General features: G+C 36.1%; 2 protein-coding genes across 4 annotated transcripts in view; one reads left to right on the forward strand and one right to left on the reverse strand.

The window, feature by feature from the left end:
- Window positions 1-12,695, forward strand: part of GLDC (glycine decarboxylase) — a 40,049-nt gene extending 27,354 nt beyond the window's left edge. Inside the window, exons 16-24 of the mRNA XM_085307159.1 lie at window positions 2,829-2,954; window positions 3,809-3,958; window positions 4,487-4,599; window positions 5,180-5,321; window positions 6,971-7,082; window positions 8,396-8,491; window positions 9,854-10,026; window positions 10,780-10,860; window positions 11,855-12,695. Coding sequence (XP_085163285.1) covers window positions 2,829-2,954; window positions 3,809-3,958; window positions 4,487-4,599; window positions 5,180-5,321; window positions 6,971-7,082; window positions 8,396-8,491; window positions 9,854-10,026; window positions 10,780-10,860; window positions 11,855-11,998 — 1,137 coding nt within the window. The 3' untranslated portion in view covers window positions 11,999-12,695. The remainder of the gene's footprint in view (window positions 1-2,828; window positions 2,955-3,808; window positions 3,959-4,486; window positions 4,600-5,179; window positions 5,322-6,970; window positions 7,083-8,395; window positions 8,492-9,853; window positions 10,027-10,779; window positions 10,861-11,854) is intronic.
- Window positions 12,696-15,161: 2,466 nt separating this feature from the next.
- UHRF2 (ubiquitin like with PHD and ring finger domains 2) overlaps window positions 15,162-22,901 on the reverse strand; it is a 94,586-nt gene continuing 86,846 nt past the window's right edge. For 2 of the 3 annotated variants that reach the window (XM_085307172.1, XM_085307186.1), the window contains exons 12-16: window positions 21,917-22,054; window positions 20,967-21,090; window positions 20,407-20,570; window positions 17,920-18,018; window positions 15,162-16,291 (exon numbers count right to left, since the gene is read on the reverse strand). In XM_085307172.1, coding sequence (XP_085163298.1) covers window positions 16,145-16,291; window positions 17,920-18,018; window positions 20,407-20,570; window positions 20,967-21,090; window positions 21,917-22,054 — 672 coding nt within the window. In that variant the 3' untranslated portion in view covers window positions 15,162-16,144. The remainder of the gene's footprint in view (window positions 16,292-17,919; window positions 18,019-20,406; window positions 20,571-20,966; window positions 21,091-21,916; window positions 22,055-22,901) is intronic. The other variant, XM_085307179.1, reaches the window with a different exon arrangement.

Below are 22,901 nucleotides of genomic sequence, written 5' to 3' on the forward strand. Positions count from 1 at the left end.
AGCTTTGAATAAGTTGAAATGCTAGGGACCCAGGACAGCTCTTTGTACAGTAGAATATAGCATTCTATGAGATGACCTTTCTCCATAGCGAAAACTAACCATTTATCTTTTTTCTTCATTTAATTTTAATTAAGTATTTGCTTACATGGACTTTTTCACTTATCTCATTGGAAGTTAGCTTAAGCACTTTGGTTTAGGGACCACATCAAAAAGTTATTGGAAATCTTAGATTGGCTAGATCTTCCTCTTTCACACTCTCAGACTGTAAGGGTAAGAAGAAGTGCTTATTATGGCAATACTCATATTTCTGAACTTAATTTTGAACTTTGCTTTGGAACTTATGCCTACTCAGAGGGTAGGGAAAGGTAGTAGTCCCAACTTCCTGAAGACTGTAATCTCTGTGTGAGGAAACTAGCTAAAATTGAAATTAGTTTGTTCTCTCTTGTCTTTAATTTTGTTTCTTCACTGTACCACGTTCACCTTAGACTTCCTGGAGCTGAGCCTCTGACAGTTGATTCTGGTCTGACACAATTGCTACCATAAATCTCAGTTCCATGAATATTTAATATCTAGTTCAGCAAGATAATTATAAAGTATATGGATATTGAAAGTTCTAACTTTTATTAGGTTGAAGAAACAACAAACCCAGCATCAATGAAATCATGCAAAAAGATGCACAGTTTTCCTCCACAAGTGAAATTTACAAGAGCATAGATATATCTGAAGTTCATTCATTGCTGTTAAGTATTGTGATTACAAGCTTTGATTGATGAGTACTTTTTCTCCATCTGAAGTGAAATTAGGATGAAATTTATTACAGAGCTAGTTCTTTTATGATCATCCATGTTGCTGCTTCTCTTTTTTCATACAAGATACTGCAAAATGTTTACTCTTAAACCAAACTGACCTTCTCCTGGGCTGGCCAGAAGTGGCCATAGCACAGAAGTCTTGATGATGTCCACGCAATTTATGCAACTTATTTTGCTGCTGTGTTTATTCTAAACAGCTGTTTGGTAAAATTAGATGTTTCATACAAAACCTCTCAGATCATGTTATGAAGGAATGTTTTTAGCTATCCTTATTTAAAGGCTTAGTGCTAAGTTATACTCTTTTAAACTTTATCAGTAACATACACTTTTTATATCAATTTAAAGACTCTTTCATTATCTTTATTCCATATCTGCATGGCAGGCAGGTGTGAAATGAAGAGAAAGCCTGTCATAGACAATACGAAAGTTAGAGCAGTAATCAAAAAGAGAAGTTGTACAGGGTTGGTTGCTGGCAAGATGCCTAATCTGTGTTAGAGCCATGAAGAGGTAACAGAAGAGAGTGCATAATGCTTAAGGGTAGAGCAGTATCACTGTTGCCCAGATTTGGACTGTTTTGAAGTTTGCTACATTACTCTATAGCTTTGCTGCTGCTAGTTACAAAGCAATGTCTGCACTTGTTAATAACAGGTTCAGGACTGCTTCATTTCATACCTGTTTGTTTTCAGATGTTGACTATTTTGCAGAAAGTAGAGATGTCCCACTGCTTCCTCTGCAGAGCAGATGTTAAGACGTTTTAGCTAGGACTGTTGCTCTGACAGAAGCTTGATCAGCTGCTTTACTTTCCTTCCTGTCGATCAGCCTCATTTGGGTTTGGTGCCCTCCTGTGGAAAAAAATCCTGGAATTACTCCTGCACAGCTCACATCTGTCTGCTTTGTTGCCCTTGCTGCCCAATCAATAGCTTCCATATCCAGTGGCAACCCAGCAAGATCTTTACATTTCTGCTGTACAGCTAAAATCACTGTAGCCACAGCAGATACAGTGCAGACCACAGCGATTCCACCCGTGGACCGAGATCCTTCTGCGTTTCTGTACGGCGTGGTTGCGTAGTAAAATACTGGTCTTTCAGTGCAAGCAGGGAAAACATGCAGGTGCTGAGGTAGACTAATTAGTTCTTTGGTTAGCTTTTGAAGTTTTACTGTAACTAACATTTATCTTAGCATCTGTATGGGAGATCAGATAGGGGTCATAATGCAGTTTTTCTTATAAAGTGTCTTACCATCAACTGCTTAATGCAGCTAAGGTTTAATAATTTATTTAATGAACTAGTTGTAAATTCATCCCCAAAAGAGAATCATAAGAGAATCATATTAGACAAACATTTCAGTGTCCTCACTGAACAAGATTTTTTTTTTTTTTTTTTTTTTTTTTTTTAAGGAAAAGGTACACTTATTAAGTGTGGTGGAGGTCATTGTAAAAGTCTAGAAATATCCTGAGCTCTATTTTCCTAATTAACAGCAACAACAACCTACATTTATTTAAATATATATATATATATCTTAAATTATATAAAAAATATAAACAGCTTTCCTAAACTTCTTAGCTAGAGCCAAAATATGTCTGGCTAAGATCTGTTTTGAATAGAATACAGAAGAAAAAGCTTCGGAACTCAACTGAAAATATAGTAGGAAACAGACTTTAGGATATTTTTTCTGTTTAGTCACTATATGTATAGAAGCTGATTACTGTTTAAAAAAAATGTGTGAAAAAAAATCTTAAATGCAAATATCTGAAATAATGTTGTGAAAAAGCAATCCTAAGTGTGAGTTTAGCAGCAGATGAAACTTCATTCTGCTAATGGGTATTTTGACTCTGCTACTTGTATGTTTTTCTTTCTTTTCCAAGGAAAACTGAGTTGCAGGCTTTAGTGCAAATGGCACTGTGCCAGTAAACACTCACTCAGGCTCCCTTTAGAAAACTTTGATAATGAATTGCAGCTGAAGATAACCAACAGCACTTTAAGATTTTTGCTTTAGGCTCTGCTTCTTTTTCTTTTTCAGGTTTGTCTTATTCCTAAATCTGCTCATGGTACAAATCCAGCAAGTGCCCAAATGGCAGGGATGAAGATTCAGCCAATCGAAGTGGATAAAAATGGGAGCATTGACATTGCCCATTTAAAAGCAATGGTGAGTAATCAGCTCTAATGTTCAGATACGAAGACTCCTTCTCCTCTACAAGCAATAGACTTGGCAGCTGAATCAGATTTTTTTCCGAGAGAAAATAGGGCAAAAAATTAGTGAATACATGCTTGAAAAGGATAAGTAATTCCTTCCTCTTTTTGCGATCTCACACACAAGCCTTGTGACACTTGTAATTTGTGGATCTTTTGTTCAGGAGTGGCTGAGCAAGTCTTTTTACACAGCAGGCTCTTTTACAGCAGGGCTTTTTTTTTCTACATTCAGTATCTGAAACGAACGAAGCATGTTCATGAATCTCGAACGTTTGTAGTTGCACTTTAGCCTTCACTGAGAGAAGCTCAGGCTCACTGCTGCTGGGGAAGATGTTGCTAGGCAACTTTGGGGGGCTTTTTGAGTAAAATGGCTGCAAGTGAATCTTGGGAATCCAAAGGATTAGCTGACCACATTTCTAAAAATACATATTTGAGCAGGCTCCTATGGTAATGATAGAACTGTATTGCTCTAAGTCAGGGGATGGTCACTTGATCTCATTACCTCTGAATGCTGAATGTTGAATTTAGCTTGTTTTAAGTCTCTCAGAAGTGATCATACCCACATGTTTTGGTATTGAGCCTGCTTCCCCAATTTAAAATTCTTGCTTGTTAAGAAATCATTTTTTTCCCATGGGGATTGTTGAAGGGAAGATGTCAGTGTCTTTTACTGTTAGTGACTTATCTGCTGATAGACTTGCTTCTCACCCGTGAAACACTCGATAGGCTTAACTACATACTTTTGTGAAGATCCTCCATTAAGAAGATTTATGAGCTTCATGGACCTTGTCCTCTGTCTTCCCCCACCTCCAGGTGGATAAACATAAGGAGAACCTGGCAGCCATCATGATCACATACCCCTCTACCAACGGTGTGTTCGAAGAGGAGATCGGAGATGTGTGTGATCTGATTCACAAACATGGAGGCCAGGTTTACTTAGACGGAGCAAATATGAATGCCCAGGTATGAAAACTGTTACGTAGATTTGTTACTGTTGGGACTGTACTTTCACTGGAATAAATAAAAGAAGTGCTCAGTCCAGACTGTAACATAGATTATACAGTGTTTGGGTGAGTGAGGTGAGATTTCCAAGAATAGTAGTAAAAATTAGATAGTGAAATTGTTCTTTAATTATCTGAGCTTTTCTCTAAATCTAAATAAATGTATAGATCTAAATAAAAGATCTATTATTTAAAAAAAGTTCACTGAAAACAGTAATGGGAATTTTAAACGTCTTAGTCTGCTAAATCCTTTTCAAAAATGTTCTTTATATATGAATAAGAATTTCTAAAGCAAAAAGTACTGTGTTTGACTCAATTCTTGTTTATGAAACATCATGGTAAAAGAAAATGGAAAGGTATGTATCACCACTTATAGCCTAGTTTTCTTAAATGCAGGAACAAGTCTTAAAGTTTTAAATGGCAGTAATATTTAGGGGATCTGTTTGTTTGTACATAAAGAACTTCTGGAGACAGAGAATGTCCTTCACAGGTGGGTCTATGTCGTCCAGGGGATTATGGCTCTGATGTCTCTCACTTAAACCTTCACAAAACCTTTTGCATTCCCCATGGAGGAGGAGGACCTGGAATGGGACCGATAGGAGTGTGAGTATCTTTCTGTTAGCTTTTCTAGAATAAAACAAACTTAGTGAGTCTCAGCTGGCAGTTCACTTATGTATGTGAGAGCTGTTCTGTTGTTYGTAAGCTTTTATGTTTGGTCAGGTTGGTCCTGTCCCGATCCACTGAATCACAAGTTTTCCGTGTAGTCACAAGCCCTGACGTCCATGCTGGCCATTTACTAAGTACGGTACATTTGGCTCAGCAGCCCATTTTCTGTGTAGGTGCAGAAATGGTTTGAGGGCTTTAAGAACTGATACTGTATTTAGTCCTGAATGCAGAAGTGGTGCATGAGGAGCATATAAACAGAATCTGTCCTACAGGGCAATCCTACCCATTTAAAAATCATTTGATTTTCGTATCTGCATGAACAGATTGAAAACTGAATACCATCCTCCATTGTCACCAGCTGTGCTGATACACTTGTTATTGAGGAAGACATAGACTAGCATCCTTTGGAAGGAAGGTGTAAGAGACTACCTGAATTGTCCAGGAATGATAAGAGAGAAGCATATATTTAAGTTCTAAAAATCAGTGTTATTATTGTTTATTTTCTTTTTTGTTTTAGGAAGAAACATTTGGCTCCCTACTTGCCTACCCATCCTGTCATCAAAATGCAGATGGATAAGGATGCATGTCCTTTGGGTACTGTCAGTGCTGCACCTTGGGGTTCCAGTGCTATATTGCCTATCTCTTGGGTGTATATCAAGGTGAGTAGGCTTTTCTAAGGAGTATGAGCTGATGATCTGTTTTCTGTTCAAGTGAGTCTAAAGACCCTATCACTGAAATCACATAAACAGTCTGAGGGTAACTCTCTGTCTGCACAGACTGTAACACATCTGAAGATGGTGATCATGGTGACAGATCATTTAGATCCTCTGAAGCTCCCTGTTTTGCAGTACAGTAATAGAACAACCTATTGCCATCAGTGGTGCTGTGATTGTGCAATTACCAGTATGGGCAGGATGGCAATACAATTGCTGTAAATATGCAGCCTGATTGCAGCTTTCTGTCTTGTGGGCTTAGCTTCCACGCCTCAAGAAACATTCCAGACAAGAGACAGCAGAATCAATCATCAGGCTTGCCTCTCCACTGTCTCTGACTTGAAAGTTTTTCATGTTCAAAGAACTGCTTGGTAATTAGTGTTTTTCCTAGAATATTTTTGGCTGTATGCTGTAGTAGTGTTATCTGACCTACATAATATTTAACTTTTCAAAATCTGTTTAAAAGAGAACAACTTGAATTCCAGGAGTTTTTACTGAATTTGGAGAATTAACTTAGTTTTGACTTTGGATGTGTGACAACTTGATCCAGATCTAAGTAACTTTGTAATGATTTGCAGTTTGCTCAGTCTGTAAATATTTGTTAACATATATGGAAGATTTCAGCCAGGAGTGTAGACTCAAATCCTATTTCAGAAGAAGGTATTCTAGGGTTCTGCACAGCACGTAAAGCTTTCAATGAGGGAAAGAGTTGCAATAGTGAACTTCAAGGGCAATGTCATTTGGAGCATCTTGCAATCAGTTTGATATCTAGTCTGGAAACATCCACTCCCAGTGAACCAGCTGTCAGTGGATTTGAAGGTAACAAGTAGCAGCTGGTACAGCATCTGTGGTTACAAAATACTACAGTGCCTATTACAGAATATTTAATCTTAAGAAAAGCTATTTCTTCACAATGCAAGGTGCCATCTGTTCAGACATTCCCATCTGAAGGAACTATCTTGAAGGCTGCTCTGCCATTCTTCTCTGCCAACTTAGCCTCTTGGGAAATTTAGAAACAGCTCAATTCCAGCATTTTATACCATAGGTTAACACAGAAATAAGTATACTTCTGTGTTCATTTGGCTCTGATTTTTTTTAATATATAATGTTATCCATGGCACCAGTAAGAAGAATTTGAATTGCTGGGATAATTTGTACATATAGTCAAAATAGCTTTATGGGCAGCTCTGTGAACTGCTCTTCCCCTGTGGATACAGATGGTGAAAGGCAGCATGTATAGATTGGTATGGTCAGTACAGGTACATCTTGAGGCTGATGAAATTTGTGAGTGCTACTTGTTTTTTTGTATTCACTACAAAGCTGTTTAATTTGAGGAAAGGTTTGGATTGTTTGCTCATCTGTTTTAAGCAAGTATTTTTATGTAATACTTCTAAGCTGTATGTACCCAAGCTACATTTGTAAAACCCATTGCTTTTTTGTTTGTGTAGTATGGAGAAGTGTAATAGCTGCATGATTGCCTTATAGTTAGTCAGATGAGGTAAGATGCTGTTGCCTTTCATGTTTGCCCATTACTAGAACATGCTTAGCTTGCTTGGGGTTTTCAGACCTGTTTCTTTGTGTTATTCCTCTTTCAGACAATGGGAGCAAAGGGTCTTAAACACGCTTCTGAGATTGCTATATTAAATGCAAACTACATGGCAAAGAGACTAGAGAAGCACTACAAAATCCTTTTCAGAGGAGTAAAAGGCAAGTATTGAACACTTTTTTTTTTTTTTCTTCTGACAGAGATGACCCTTTTTCTAGCTTTGGAAGTAAAAGTTGGATTGTAATATGATCTCTTATTTAATACTGTGTGGTAGCTGAGTCTCAGCATTCTCCTGATGCAGTTCATAAGGAGAGAAGTAACCTGCTGCACTAGTTGTGTAGAGGAAGTGAATTGAGAGATGTGTAAGCAGAAGAAAAAAGCACTGATTTGTAATCAGAAGAAATAATGATATAAAATAGAATGAACTGCAGTATCAGATTGTTCTCCTTAAAGTCTTATTAATGAAAGAATGGAAAAATGGAAGCTGTGTTGGTATCGCCAAATATCCCACAACCAAAGGCACAGCCAATAAAATTTGAAATAATTTTTGGACTTACACTTTTCCTTGCACATTTTCTCAGAAAGATGAGAAATTTCTCTCATTTCCACCCTTTCTCTTGTTGTTGTTCCCTTTCCCTCCTTCAGGAGAAGGAAAAAGAATACCTTTAGCAATGCAAAAATACTTCAGCTATATTCTAGATCCTCAAGTCTTTGCAACCTTTCTTGAGTGTGTTCCAGCTGTAATGCTTCTTATTCAGTATATTTGTCCTACTTTTAAGAGATGAAAGAATTATGTATTAATATAGACTATTGCAACTATCACAGAATACTATTTGACTTTTGTTGAAGTTGAATGGCACCAAAAAAACTCTAAATCCAGTATGTACGCTATTCAAAGTGTGCATACCTTAAGGAACCATGCCAGCTGAATCTGCAGATTGTTTACTTCTATGAAAAAATGGTATAGTCTCTCAGAATACAAAGTTGCAAATTTTGGAAGGTTCAGAAATAAAACCAGGGTCTTTTGACTAATGTATATAAGCTTAGAGGAATTTGTTTCTGCTCTCGCTATACCAGATTTGAGCTCCAATCCTGCATAATGTGTAACTAATCATCTTGTACACAGCTAATTTGAGGAGGTTGAGAGAAAGCCTGGGAGACAACTGGTGCTGGACAACTAATGAATCTAATTGTAATACTTACTATACTTAAATAGTCTGCTTTGAGCACTCTTTCCCAGTCCAGATATTAGAAAATGAGACCTTTCCTTTACATACTGGGACTCAGAAATGGCTAATCTGCAAATACTGAGTTGCATCTCTTACCTACTAGTTTCTCAAGTTTGAGTTTTTCCCTGTGTATTTATTTCTTACTTGTCTGTCTTCCATGTTCTCCAGCAAACCTATGAGACTGGTAAGACTACAGCAATCTCCCAGCAAGTAAGCACAGTACACTTTGTTGTTGTTGTTTACAGGTTATGTAGCCCATGAATTCATTTTGGATACAAGACCTTTCAAAAAAACAGCAAATATTGAAGCTGTAGATCTTGCTAAGAGACTTCAGGATTATGGTGAGACACAGGAATATTTTTTTTCTCTTTTAAAATAGCAGGTTAGGTGAGAATTTCTTAAACCTCTTTTAAAGGGCACCAAAAACATTCCAGTCTTGTGCTTCTGGATGGTGAATCTGCCATGATAATCTTGAGAGTGTCCATCCTTGGAGATATTCAAAAGCCATCTGGACAGTCCTGGGCAACATTCTCTAGGTGCCCCTGCTTGAGCAGGGGAGTTGGACTAGATCTTCAGAGGTGCCTTCCAACACCAACCATTCTGTTATTTTGTGTATTTGTGTTCATTAAGGGCTTAGAGAGGTGTTTGCATCAGCAGAGTGATAGCAACTACTTATGAGTCTGCTGCTACTTTCCCATTTCTATAAACTGCCCTCACAAATTTGTGATGTGATGTGCAGTGATGAGCAAGCAGGTTGGAACAAGGTTCCAACATCAGACATGCATAGAAAGTAAACATAAAAGCTTTTAAAGTAGGATAATGGTTATTGAATACCTGCTTCATCATACAGTCTAGGTAGCAAGTGTTCCTCTTGGGCTGGATACTTCAGAGATGCCTTGTTACCTGTTTATAGCTGCTCTGAGGCATCTGATTGATCCTGGTTACTGGAAAAGATGGAACTACTGAACTGCTTGATTACAATTCACCTTACAACTGTGCTTCCAATTTATTATGGGTAAAAGCTATTTTACTGGGTAGTGTTTTAATACCTTGTCAGTGAAATAATCCAGAAGTCTTGATAGCAAAAAAAAATCCTCCCCGATCTTTGTAGAGGACTGCTACCATCTTCAACAGAACAGACCATTTTACACAAACTTTTCCATGCATATGAAGGTGAGCTATATGGATAAATTTAAGTTTCATCCCCTGCAACCTGACTAAAAGTGTCACAAGCTGTAATTAGCAGTAGTGCAGAAAAGGAAGCATGAGAGAAGACCACCTATTCTTTTTACCTTGCTTCTCAGTTGCACAAATCTACACTTTGCCACTCAGCCTGGCTGCCTACCTGAAGGTAAAGTTACAAACACCTCTACTGAAGTGAGCAGATGAGGACAGGAATCATATTGGGAAGAAGTATTTGGGGTTGAAAAATAAAAGCTAGAAGTGCAGGTTTCAAGAACATATCTTGAAATCAATGTGTAACTGTAAACTATCATAAATAGCATAATAGAATAATACTTCACTGTTCAAAACTAAAATATTTGAACACTCTCTCACCTCTGTAACTACACTGCCAACCTGTATGTTCTATCCTGTAAAGAGTCTTGTTACAGAACAGACTAAATTTGTGAATCAATCCTAGCTAGAACTTATATAAAATCATAACCTGTTGTCAGTGACTGGATTCCTTTTTTATTTATCAGGTTTTCATGCTCCAACCATGTCCTGGCCAGTGGCAGGAACACTTATGATTGAACCAACAGAGTCTGAAGACAAGGCAGAGCTGGATAGATTTTGTGATGCAATGATCAACATTCGACAGGAAATTGCTGAAATAGAGRAGGGCAGGATGGACCCCCAAGTTAACCCACTAAAGGTAAGATGACATACAGATCAAGCCACCAACATAACATAGCCTTTGGGACTGCTTCCTTGTCTTCTGAAACTCTGCAAAAATAACTGTGTGCAACAACAAAATTAAACAAAAACGGATGTGCAGAAGTTGGTGTGAACGTTGCAGGCTGAACGTCAATAGTATGAATGGTAGTTAAGAATCTCATACTGATTTCTTCCTGAATTTTTACTTTTATAAAATCTTTTTTCAAAATTTGAATTCTGATTCTCTCCCCTGCCATGTCAAAAGTCTAGCCTTTACTGAGAGACTGGAGGAAGTTATTTCAGGAAGCTTATGAACTATGTGTCTGTTCCAAGGTTTTCTCAAAGTGATGAGTTGCTTATTTATTTAAGAAACAAGGTTTAACAGCCTTAAAAGTAACTGTAAAATAAAAATGGAAAGAATTATTTTAGCAACTGCAGCAGAAAAGGCTATTAGCTCAATTTGCACAGTAACTGTTCTGATGCTGCACTGTATTTGTAAATACCAGGGGGAATTTTTAGTAAAAAGCTGGACACACGTTCAGATGTCAGACATCTTTAGCCAATTTCAAAAACCTAGATTCTGTCTTGTTTTCTATTTTAAATGTCTTCCCTCCTCTCCTCCCCCCAATACACTATATTCCCAGGAATTAAATTCAACAATTTGTATGTAGTAATGTGGATCTGAAGTTCACACTAACACAGTCAATTGAACTCAGTAATTTCACCTGTCTTAACTATCTTCCTGCTGTAGATGTCACCACATACTCTGAACTGTATCGCTTCTTCGAAGTGGGATCGTCCCTATTCCAGAGAAGTAGCAGCCTTCCCATTGGTGAGTAAACTTATGATTCAGTAATACGTAAATTTGCCRTCTGCTCTGTGGTTTTCTGGGCTGTTGTAGAAGAACTAATTAGAAGAACTAATCTGATAGGAGTAACAACTTTAGAGCTTTTTTAATGTTGTTGAATTTTTAAGTGTAAGCTGTACAGCAGTCCTATTAGTTTTGTCTTTCAAGTTGAGAAAAAGTCTTTTAAAGTCTCTACACACCTCTGTGCAGACTTTGATTTCTAAATCTCAGTGTTTCAGTACTGGATATTCTTGGAATGTGATTTGGAATTCCAGTCAGTTCAGAGCCTCCCCAAACCATCCCACACCATGTTCAAAGTTCTGCTCCAAAGACCTTAAATGAAGGTTTGAACAGATGCAAGGGCCACATGGGGCACCAAACTCTAATGTGAGCCAACTACAAATAAAGGCCATTCAGATTTGGGCACTGGACATCGCAAATGTCTTAAGAGAAATATCCAGAATTGCTTCTAGAATCTTAACAGCTCATTTAGAACTTAACTGTATGTGTAACTTTCCTCACTTGAAACCAAATTTATCTACTTGCTATTTATCTATTTCAAAGAGGAAGAACTGGACTTGCACTGTGAACTTTGCTCAATATAAGTTACCTGAAACAATGGAGAAAAGCAAAGTGTCACAGATCTTGCTCTCATCTCCTCCACTTTTCCTCGGTTCCTATTATTTAGCCAGTTATTCATAGGACAGTTTGTTTTTTAAATCCTGTAATAACTGCTTCTTTTGCAAGCCTTTTTTGGAGGATACTGTTAACATTCTTGAAAATCTACATGGTGTTTTGACTGCCAACCCTATTCCACATCCTTATTAAAATTCAGGGACTGCAGATAGCTTTGAGGTATGACTTCCCTTTAAAAATCAACTTCAGCATTTTTCATACTTAGACTAGCATTTACTACACATACACAAATCTTCTTGGTATGACAGATAAAATAATTAGCCAATTCTTTTTCTGTATTTAGCCTTTTGTGAAGCCTGAAAGCAAGTTCTGGCCCACAATTGCTCGCATTGATGATATATATGGAGATCAACATCTGGTTTGTACCTGTCCACCAGTGGAAGCTTATGAATCTCCCTTTTCTGAACAGAAGAGAGCATCTTCGTAACACTGCCTCCAGCTGCCTGGATTTCTGAGTCTACCAGGATGGCTTTTTATTGATAGGGGATATATATACTGTGTATATTTTGGGCAATCTCCACATTTTTTAATTGAATCACTGCTCAGTTAAAATGTAAATACAATCAGTGTACTAGAGATAACCAGAATGTGTTAGGTCCTCAGCAGTTGTTGAAATTGCCTTGATTCAAGCTAAAGTTTTAATAATTAACATAGAATTTTCATAACTGTATAGAAAATACATTGAAAAGAAAGAAGACAAATAGATGCATATCTATAAGGCAATAGCAATGAACATTAACTGCTGGAGTAATTGTCGTATTTTGTAAAAACTGATGAAGTAGATTGTTTACTTTACTTCACTGATTACCACCAGCCTTGCCTAGTGTTAATTTTTTTTTTAAGCTTACTTACCAATGTTTGTATTGCAATACTAACTGGTCAATTTTAAGTATTGTTCATTTGGGTTCTTAACTTTTAAAGTAGATTTATTTAACAGCAGTATGAAATAAGGCCTGTTTAAAACTCTTGGCAGTATTTTAATTTGTGTAGTTGATGTTAYTGATCTGTGTTTCTCATGAGACAGCTACACTGAGTAACCTTACTTTTTTTCTGTATCACATCAATTTTTCCATGTAGTTCCTCTGAAAGTTATCAAAGAAAGATCTTTACTAACATATGCTAAACTGTTTAGTTTGAATTAATTTGTCTAAGTACGTTTCTTTCAAAATATCTCAAACCTCTTATTTTGAATAGTAGCTTTAGTTTTTACACAAGCCATAGACTCACATGTCAAGACAAGGCAAGGTGAGTACAGTGCCTGAACTATTTCAAACTTTCACTCTGGCCCTCCAAGAAGACCAACAGATCTTCTGAAACTGGAGTCCTGCTGCTAAACATAATGCTATATTTACTTTAGAAGTATCCCAAATGCAGTAACATGTTCCCATAATTTAGCCTCAAAAGTGAAACCTACCTAGACAGTACATGTTACAGTAAAATAGTGTATTTGGAAGGAACTCGAAAGCTCATTTGTGCAGCTAGTTAGACAAACTAACTCAGCCACACGAAGCACAATTTTGGTGCATTGAGAAGGTACTATGGAAACATTCGGACTGGGGAAAGACTGCACATTTCTATGCTCTCTGAAAAGTAACCGCTGGCACCCTTCTTGAAGCTATACAGGCACATAAAAGCCTGGGGGCTTTCTCTGAAGAGACACAGACAAGGCTGGTCTTTACAGCACTATTTTAAGTACTCTACTCATGTCCTGTGTAGTGAAGGTTTTGAAGTTGCAATTCCTTATCATCTACCTCATAACTTCCATGCAGAAATTTAAGAGAGAGAGGAAGATTGGGTCAGAAACCAATTTTATGTTAAAAGYTGCATCTGAGTCCTAAGATGTCTGAATACACAGGTAATAATAGTAGCAGATTCTACATTAGAAAATTTTACTGAAAAAGACATTTTTGATTACGTACTGATTAACATAGTACTAATGAGGGAGGGTACAAAATTGTGATATACCATTGCAAACTCTCTTTGTAATATAAGGGAAGACAATCTTTCTGAGTTGCCAGCCTAACTCCACAAAGTTTTGCCAGGCTACTTCTGTGTTTGTTCTATGTCAGTTTCACATTGCCTGACTATATCCACCACTTAAAAAATGTAAAATAAATAAATAAAAATAAAAAATATTTTTTATATGTTTTAGCACTGAAAGGAGAATTTCCCATGGCTGACTTTAAACTGACAATCTGGCAGCTAGTGAAAGACTCATAGTAAGCTCAAAGAGATCATCCTGCATTAATATGAATCAGAAACAACTATGTTTTCTAGTAAATAGAATTCACTAATTCTTCCAAACAAGAAAAGTAAGTTCTTAAAACAGTTTCTTGGCAATCTGAATGATTTACCTTCTCTACTCACCTAAAGATAAACCAAGAAATGTTCAAAAAGCAAATACTGAACACTAACCAATGTGAATTTAAGGCTGTGGGGAGATGCATGAATTGCTGCCTTCTATGTAGAGTTTTGAGAGATTTTTTTTCCTCTTAAAATGATGCAGTAACACATCAGTTGATTGGTAAAAGCTATCAAATGGAAAAAAAGCATCAGAAGGTATAAAATACTTCACAGCATTCATCTAGCAAATAAAAAGTTGCAGATCTCATGGGCTTTTTGCAAGGATAAATAGGATTGTTACAGAGGTAAAATTACATCTTTTTTCACCATGAAGTACTGAACTACCATTTCACAAAAAATAGGATGTAAGAAACTATCCACAGTTCTTCAGGACTGTTTGCTTAACCGTAAGAGGTGATTCTTCAAAAACTGTTAAGTAGGTTTACATTTCAAAGAGGATGATGTATATACTTCTCCAATGCAAATGAACATGTTGAGAAGCCCTCAAAGAAGTGCTTTTACATCAAGTTATAGAATTAACAGTATTGCCTTACTATGTCACAATGTAGCCTCATGTTGAATGATATTTCAAAAATTGTATTCCATATTCAAAGAGCTGAAATGCAAATTCACACCTGATGTTCAAAAAACAGGTATTTCATATTTCAAAGATTTGAAATACAAACTCCTAAAACTGCTATATATAAAAATAAAAAGGCTCTCCACCCCCACCCCCATCACAAAATAATATGCCTTCCCTCTCCCCCCAGCCTCACAACACATCTACTTTGTAGACTACAAAGCCCAGTGCAGCCCCCTGACTACACTGGTAGCCTCTGCCCAGTGGCTGTGCTGACCCCACTGCTTCACCTGCCGCAGGTCCTGGGACTCCTGCTCTGGCTCACAGACCGAGAGCTACTGTGCTGCTCTCAAATGTTCAGCAGAGATCAGACTGCTACACTGCAGCCACTGCTATAGAGTGTATATGTACCCAGTGTGTTAAATCGATGAATATACGTTGAGTTATATTATCTTAATTTCTTGGGAGAAAAAAGCCTTCTCTCGTGAGTCAACACTATTTGTTCTTTTTTCCTGATGAATGAGATAAGGAATATAAAGCTTAATGTTTGAAAAATAAGCAGCCTACAGAAAGAAAACATTTAGTTATCTGAAAAAAATACCTCTTTTTTACAGTTCATGAGTTAACTAAGTTTGGATAACAGGGAAAAAAAGCCGAAATTAGCAACTTTTCTGAATCATAAAATATTTAATAAGGTATATTTTGGGGGAAATATATTGTATATAAAATTTCAGATCACAATATGAAGCTATTTGAACCCTCTCCAAGCTAGCACTGCCTTCAATGCTGTGTAGATGTATTGCCACTGATACAAGACCTACTAAAAGCATACAGTTTAACTAATACAGAAGTGGCTTTTTTCATATGAATTTTTTTTTACACAACTAGAGTGTCTTGAATACCCTCTTTAAGTGCAAAAAACACAGATCACTTTACACTAATGCAGCAACAATGCATTCATATTGTTCTCATTAGTCATTAGTAGTCAACTTGCTTAAGATACAAGAAAAAGCACAATGAAGCTCACAAAAATAGACTAAAAATCAGCCTGTTCTTGCAAAAAAATACAGCATAAATGGAAGAAAAAGACAAAAAAGGATTATGCACACCACAGAATTTGCTGTTCTTTAATCCAGCTGGCTTAAGTGCTGTTTCTGTTTTTTGCTGTTTTTGTGGGGTTTTGTTTTGTTTTTTTCTTTTTTCTTTTTTTTCCTTTTTTTTTTTTTTTTTGTAAATCAAACCACATGGACCAGGCACAACTACTATTCAGGAGGCAGTGTGTAGCTAAAACTTCACTGAACTTTTTATCATCCCCACAATTTATTTTCCTCTGTCCTGAGGTAGTTACAAAAACAAATCATAAATTAAGCATCAGCTAGGCCAGTCAGAGCTGAGGCTTCTTTTTTTTTCTTTAAAAACTATTTGTCAACTGGCCAATACTACCTTTGATGTTAAAAGACAGCTGAGAGTTAGAGTTCTCACTACACAAAAAAGATGGCTACRAGGGGAAGAGGGTTAGCTGCTTCAAAATGTGACAATATATTGAGTCCCATCAAGCTGGCTGGTCCACTGTTGAATTTCCCATGTTTGTTCTCCTGTACTGTCTATAAAGTCTATAAACTGTCACAAGTTTAGAAGGATCTCAGCACATCATCGTCCTTTACTGTAACCAGGGAAGAACTGGTCCAGTAGTGTCTGCAATATCTTGTTGGGAACCATGGTGTAGCCCTTTCCCAGGTCGTAGCGGCAGGCAGGGCAGGTGAAGACTTCAGCTCTGAAGGACCGCTGTAAACAACTCTAGGACATACAAAGATAAAGAAGTAAATTGTCAGAACTTTGCTTTATATTGACAGCTTATCCACCAAAAAATAAAGACCGACTATAAAGCAAAGATACAATTGCCTATACTTCCAAGAAAAGGAAGTCTTAACAAAGTCCTTGGGTGCCTCTATCTGCCTACAGGGTTAAAATGACCTAGCAAAAGAACTCTGCTCTGAGCCAGAATGTGGAACGTGTTTGGGAAGATTTAAGAAAGGACCACTACTAAGATTTCCCCTTCATTTCCATTTCCATGAATCAGAGCTAGACTGCAACAGTATTTCAGATTTTCAGTTCAAGCTGTAAGGGAATATGAAAGTACAGCCTTTATCTAACAACCTGCATCTACCTCATCTGAAAATATTCAGTTAAGTCAGTTAAAGATGTGTAGAATAATAAAATACATTACATTCGTTACAATCTCTTAACACAGTGGTATTGGCAYTGCCCTTTCTTTGTTAGCACAAGCTGCAGCAGACAGCTGAACCATGCAAGTTTAATACAAGAAATTATTCAGGGCAGGCATGTGCCTAAACCCCAATATAATCTGACTAACAAACTATTCCCTAAAGCTTTAACTAGATACTATTTTCTATCTGCAAACTACTTACTGACAGCTTCAAATTCTGTGCTGAGTTTGTTGCCATTCAGCTTTCTCTTCTCCGTGGTTTTTCAGTTTTCATCACTCTAATATTAACCCCTTCATAAACTTTTGCCTTTAAGTAACAGTAATGCCTTTGAAGGAGAAATAATCACCCTATATGCATGCATCAAATCTCTGTTTATCATTGTCAGGGGCTATCCATAACAACAAAGTGAGTTATAGTGGGTTAATATATACTTTCTTGAACAATGAATATATATAATCAGATACTGTACTAGCAAGATAATTAGTTTGAGTCCTTTTAGGCTCTTAGGCAGAAATATTAGCTATGACAGGCACAGTTTATAAATATGCACCTTTGAGTGCATGACTCTGTGTACTTGTGCTATTAAAACTAACTCTACCAGAAATTGGATTCTAGACTCCTTATGTTGTATCCTACTATTCATGATTTTAAGACGCACAACTTTTAAGTTAATGTCTATATTTAACATTACTTCTTTACCCCTCCTAAATATAAATAAAATGAATATAAATTATGGCAAAAATAACAAAATAATTTATTCCTAATAAGCCCAAATATTTTTTCATATTTACCCTATATCCTTTCAACCATTCCTAATAAAAGTGTAGCCCATCTTTTTTAAATCTCTTTTTATTTCTTAGCCATAAAAAATAAATTACTCTTACTCTACCAATATCTAYCTCCTGGACCAAACAAATTCCTACAGTAACTCCACTAATTACAACTGAATGACAGCAATGATCAGTTTAACTCATTATACCTATATAATACTAAATAATATGCTTCTACCTTCCACCTTTTTTTTCAACAGAAAATTAAGAYGACCTGAATACACAGCAATCACTAAAAGCAAACTTGTTATGTTTTCTTGCTCATAATGCTACGCAATAATTGTTTTTCTAAAATGCACTTTGGCTCTGGTGTCTGGTGTCTCAGAGCCAGAAAAAAAGCACAGAACAAGATGGAATTCATTCTTACTTTGCAGACATTGTGGAGGCACTCTGTTGTCACTGGCTGGTAAACCAGCTCCTGGCAGCAGACACACATAAAGGATTGTTCCAGTTTCTTCAGGAAATTCTAATGTAGGAAAAAGGAATAAAACAGTCAAACTCTATTAAAAGCACACCCACAAATATGCAAACAAAAGTAAAAATAAAAGCATTTTAACTAAGTTAATCTTTTTTTCAAACTACCTTGCCCTACTTCTGTAATTACAACACATATTTACATTATTTACAAACTTAGGCACCAAATTCACACTGAACCTTCAGATCTAAACTGAGAAAGTTGGCTCTCTGAAAATCTGGCAAATAGACTGTGTAACACAGCTGTTACTCTTTCATCAAACTCACATAGCAATGAATAAAAATACTACACAAGCACTGGAAGCTGTTAAATTCAACGAACAACATAGTTAGACAACAGCTTTACCTTTCAAAGGTTTTTGCTAATACTGAAATTTTTCTACTACCTTCAGGACTCACTACAAGTTTCAGATTTCATTTCAGAGCCAACTAGCATGAAGTCTATACTGACATTTTTGTAAAAGCATTCTCASCACCCCCTGCTACTACTATCGACAACTATCTGCTGCTCATCTGTACTATACTGCTGCTTACAGCCTTTTCTTTCATGCCATCAGAATGAAACCATGTTTTTTTCTGTGTGATTTCAGTGAACAGTACGGATTTTGTAAATGCTGTTTATTTCATTAATATGATGAACTTTCRAAAGCTCCCTAAGCAGAGTGTGATTTCTGAAAGCAATCAAGCAGTTTCTTCGCTCTCCCACAATTCAGAGAATGAAGGTTTTAAGCAGTATCTATTTGCACATGAGTACTGTTATAAACAAAATAAAACAGATCATCAGGCCCTTCAAGCCTGATTCTTAGCACAGACAATTCAGAGGCTAGTATCTGTACTTAATGCTTGCTGCTAGAAATTTGTACCCATGAAAAGGTCTCKGCTGCTCTGTCAAGGGAGAAGAAAAGTACCTTACACTACTTCTATTAAGAAAGTCACCTCTGCAGGTCCTGATGTGATTATGGACTATGGCTATCTTACTTGCTTCTTCTGTCCTCACTCTCCAATTTATCTGCATTAGGTAAAAGAACCTCCCTGGTTTTTCTGTCTTCTCTGAGCAGCTCTGAGGAATGTCAGATACATTTGTATCATGCATTTTACACATACAAGCATTCTTAGCTCTAGTATGTCAGTGATCTGMAAATGCCTAAAAAGATACCAGTGTGCAAATATATACATATATAAAAGTAGATTTACAATTACTCAAAATATAGCATTGTGAAATCATTTAAAAAATATCAGATACATTTCAAACTGTACCCTCTGAAATGGAAAGGTGGTTGTTTCAAGCAACTTTCATTGCAGCTACATAAACTAGCTCTGTAATTCCCGTTAGTGGCAACCATACAGAACTTTTATCAAAATTATATGAAAGAATCTGTAGAAAAATTACTTTCCAGTAATTGGACTGCCTTTAAAATGCCTTTTTTTTCTCCCCTTTTCTTTAGCAACACATCTCTCTATTGCCTTTGATCACGTACAATTTTAAGAGTTGAAATTCTTTCTAATCGATTACAAACACTAGACAGTACACAGATAAAAGGTAGTAACATTACAGTATTTTACTAGAATAACCTTACAGTATCAGCTCCTACACAAATAGTCATGCTGTAGCATTATAGCCAAGATACTGTAAGTGGGAGAATCACAAGTTATAGAGGTTTTTTTCTGTCACAGAAACAGCAAAACCAGCTAGGGCTAATTCTCCAAATAACAGATTATGTATGATCACTTTTAGGTATCCATTTTCCAGCTAATGGTTTGTTTTTTTCTTGAGTCGATATTGACCTTTATCAAGTCACTTTAACTTCTTAGTGCCTGAATTTCTTATTCTGCAAAACAGCTAAAATAACTAAACTAGACATTGATAAGACTAGTTATCACTGAAGAACATAATATGTTCTTCCTTCTGCAGATTTTTTTTGTGCTAGTGTCTAGTCACATCAATCTCTTCCTATTTTCTGGACATGCAGGGGGAGAAAAGTATTTCTTTTCTTACTTATTTCTATTTCATATGCAAGTTTTAAATTTTGAAAATGACAATACTTCTGTTGTCTTCTTAAACAAAGAAAATGATACTTGCTGTCAATTCTGTCTAAAGAAAAAGTAGTGACTGGAACTGTCTCTCTTGCATTCCCTTCAAAAGCTGGTACTTTTTACATTAATATGGTGTTTTGAGCAAGAAAAGAACTCTCCTATATAGATGCAAACCTACAGTAACAAACTSTAAAAATGATCAGTAATAAACTCTATTGTTTGATTGAAATAGAATATACTCAGTGAAAGTTCAACCAGTCAATTAAATTTTAACAGAGACTCAGATTTTTCCTTACACTACAAAGAAAAGTTAAAAACTGAAAATTCAAGCATGCACAAAACATACTGGTCCTTCCTTAAGAGAAGCAAGTACTTCATCCCACAGTTTCTGGTTCATACAGTCTTCTCTAATCAGCCACTGCTGCTCTTGAGTCAGTTGGAAAGCCTCTCCTTTCCCTCCATCTGCCATTCTCATGGCTTTGGATGTATTCACAGGTTCCTCTACACCTGCTTAAGATTATGACCATGAGACACAGTAACAACAGAGAGTTAGTCTGAACTAGCAAAAGGTAAAGACAAAATTTTCCAGAAAGCTAAAATATGAACTACATCTATGTGATGCTGAAATAAAGTCCCTACTCCAYTGTTAGCGTTATTTTGGACTGCAGTGCACAATTGCACAGAAGACTTCATTTTCCTACTGAACTTAAAGAAAAAAAATCCTTAAATGCTGTAAGCAGAATCTTATAACCCCTTCCCTACTACCTTGTAACTGAATATTTACTTAATGTGTTATATTTGTATTCCAAAAAATCTTCCTGCTTCTGCAAAGTTTTTTTGGTATTGGCTTAATAAACACAACACRACAGTCTTCACTGATGAATGCTAAAAAGTAAGAAGAAATACCATCATCAATTGTCCTTTTCTGGTTTCCATTACTCTGGGTGGTTGGCTCCTGTTTCACAGTTTGCTTTTTAACCTTATCTTTCTTCTCCTTACTAGCCATGGCTTCCAAATAACCTTCTGGATACTAAAATAAAAAAATATTTGTTTAAAACAAAACCCACTGGCATAAAGGAATTCCCAAATMTCAACAAGACTGACTGCTAAAGGATTCTAAAACTCATCAAGTACATACTGAAATAATTTTAAAAGATCTAAAAACATACAGGAAGGAGAAAATTTCTAAATGAATATCTGTTTTCAGAAAACTGTAGTCAAGTCAAAGGATCTGATCTGGACTGGACTGTATTAAAAAGAACCTGGTATCTGTATCTACATCCTTCAAGCTATAAAAATCAGCAGACTAAAATTGAAGATGATGGCAAAACAAACCATTGACTTTCTGAAGAAAGAAACACTATGTTACTTCTTTCAATCTTTCACGGATTCTGCAATGGCCAGTCCTCATGGGTTAGTTTACTTCCCCACCTGAAATACATTATCTATACAGATTACTCACTCTCACATACAGAAAAATACATACAATGGTGTAATCTTCATGAACACTCAGATGGACTCAACTATTACAGAAGTTAATTTTATAAACCGTACCCAGCAAAAGGATCACAAAACCAGATTCTAAATCTTTATTTTCTAATCCATATATATAAAACAATGCACCAAGAAGTGGAAAGTTTCATCCACAATTCCTTCTGCATTATCACTATTATAGGATTCTTCCAGTTTGCAGATAATCTTAAGTGTTTTGTTTGTTTGTTTGTTTGTTTTTTAGCTCTTGCCACAATGAAGCAGGAAAAAAAAAGGGGGGGGAGAGTGTCTTGAATTTAACTCTGATCCCTATTTCTGCAATTTATTTATCTGAACTAAGTACAACTGTGAATACTGATTCTAACCTGCACACTTAGACCCAGTTTCTTTGACCGCTCCATTCCTTCTGAAGTCCAAGGTGCAGGCTCGACATCATCTCTTCTCAGAAGGTAGCGCCAAACCAAAAATCCACATTTTCCAATTTCTGGCCAATATTTCACCACCTAAATAACCACAAAAATTTATGGTCGCAAACATTATAAACTTTCACTATAAACATTATAAACAATGGGAACAATTATAAACATATAATCAATGTTTATAAAATGTCATTATAAACATTACTTACTCCAATATTTCACCACCTAAATAACCATAAAAATTTATGGTCACAAACATTATAAACTTTCACTATAAACATTATAAACAATGGGAACAATTATAAACATATAATCAATGTTTATAAAATGTCATTATAAACATTACTTACTGTCATAAATATACATTCTTCTAATCTAATTTAAGAAAATCTGGACAGATATTCAATAGTCACTCTGCTAAGTAGTCATTATTTTATCACAAGCTAAATGCATGCATGTGGTCATATTTTGATTGTTCAAGAAGAAATGAGAAATTGAGTTATATGCTGCTGTTATACAGCAGGTGTTCCCTCAGCTGCACAATTTCCGTATTTTTGATAAAGACAGCACCCTTAAAAATACATATCTTTATTGCAGACACTAAGAAATCATTAAATGTGCGAAAAGCTAGGATGCAGTTTTAAGGAATGAAGAAATCAATTGATTTCCAGGGATAAAAATGATTAAGTAAGCACACATAATATAGCTTACACATTCTAACTTTACATAATCTACTATGGATTATGTTCCATTATCACTGCTCTAAATATTTTCCTTTCTCTTCATTACAAAATGAGGTAAGAACAAACTGTCATCATGGAGACAAAAGAATTATTTCTTCAAAGTAATAACACACTATTCTACTACTAATAATTCTATTATTATAATTTGCAATGTAATAATAGAATCTGAAACATGAAAAGAATATGAA

This window comes from Rhea americana, unplaced genomic scaffold (assembly GCF_003343005.1).
Source record: "Rhea americana isolate MKP2758 unplaced genomic scaffold, rheAme1 scaffold_103, whole genome shotgun sequence".
Lineage (NCBI taxonomy): Eukaryota > Metazoa > Chordata > Aves > Rheiformes > Rheidae > Rhea > Rhea americana.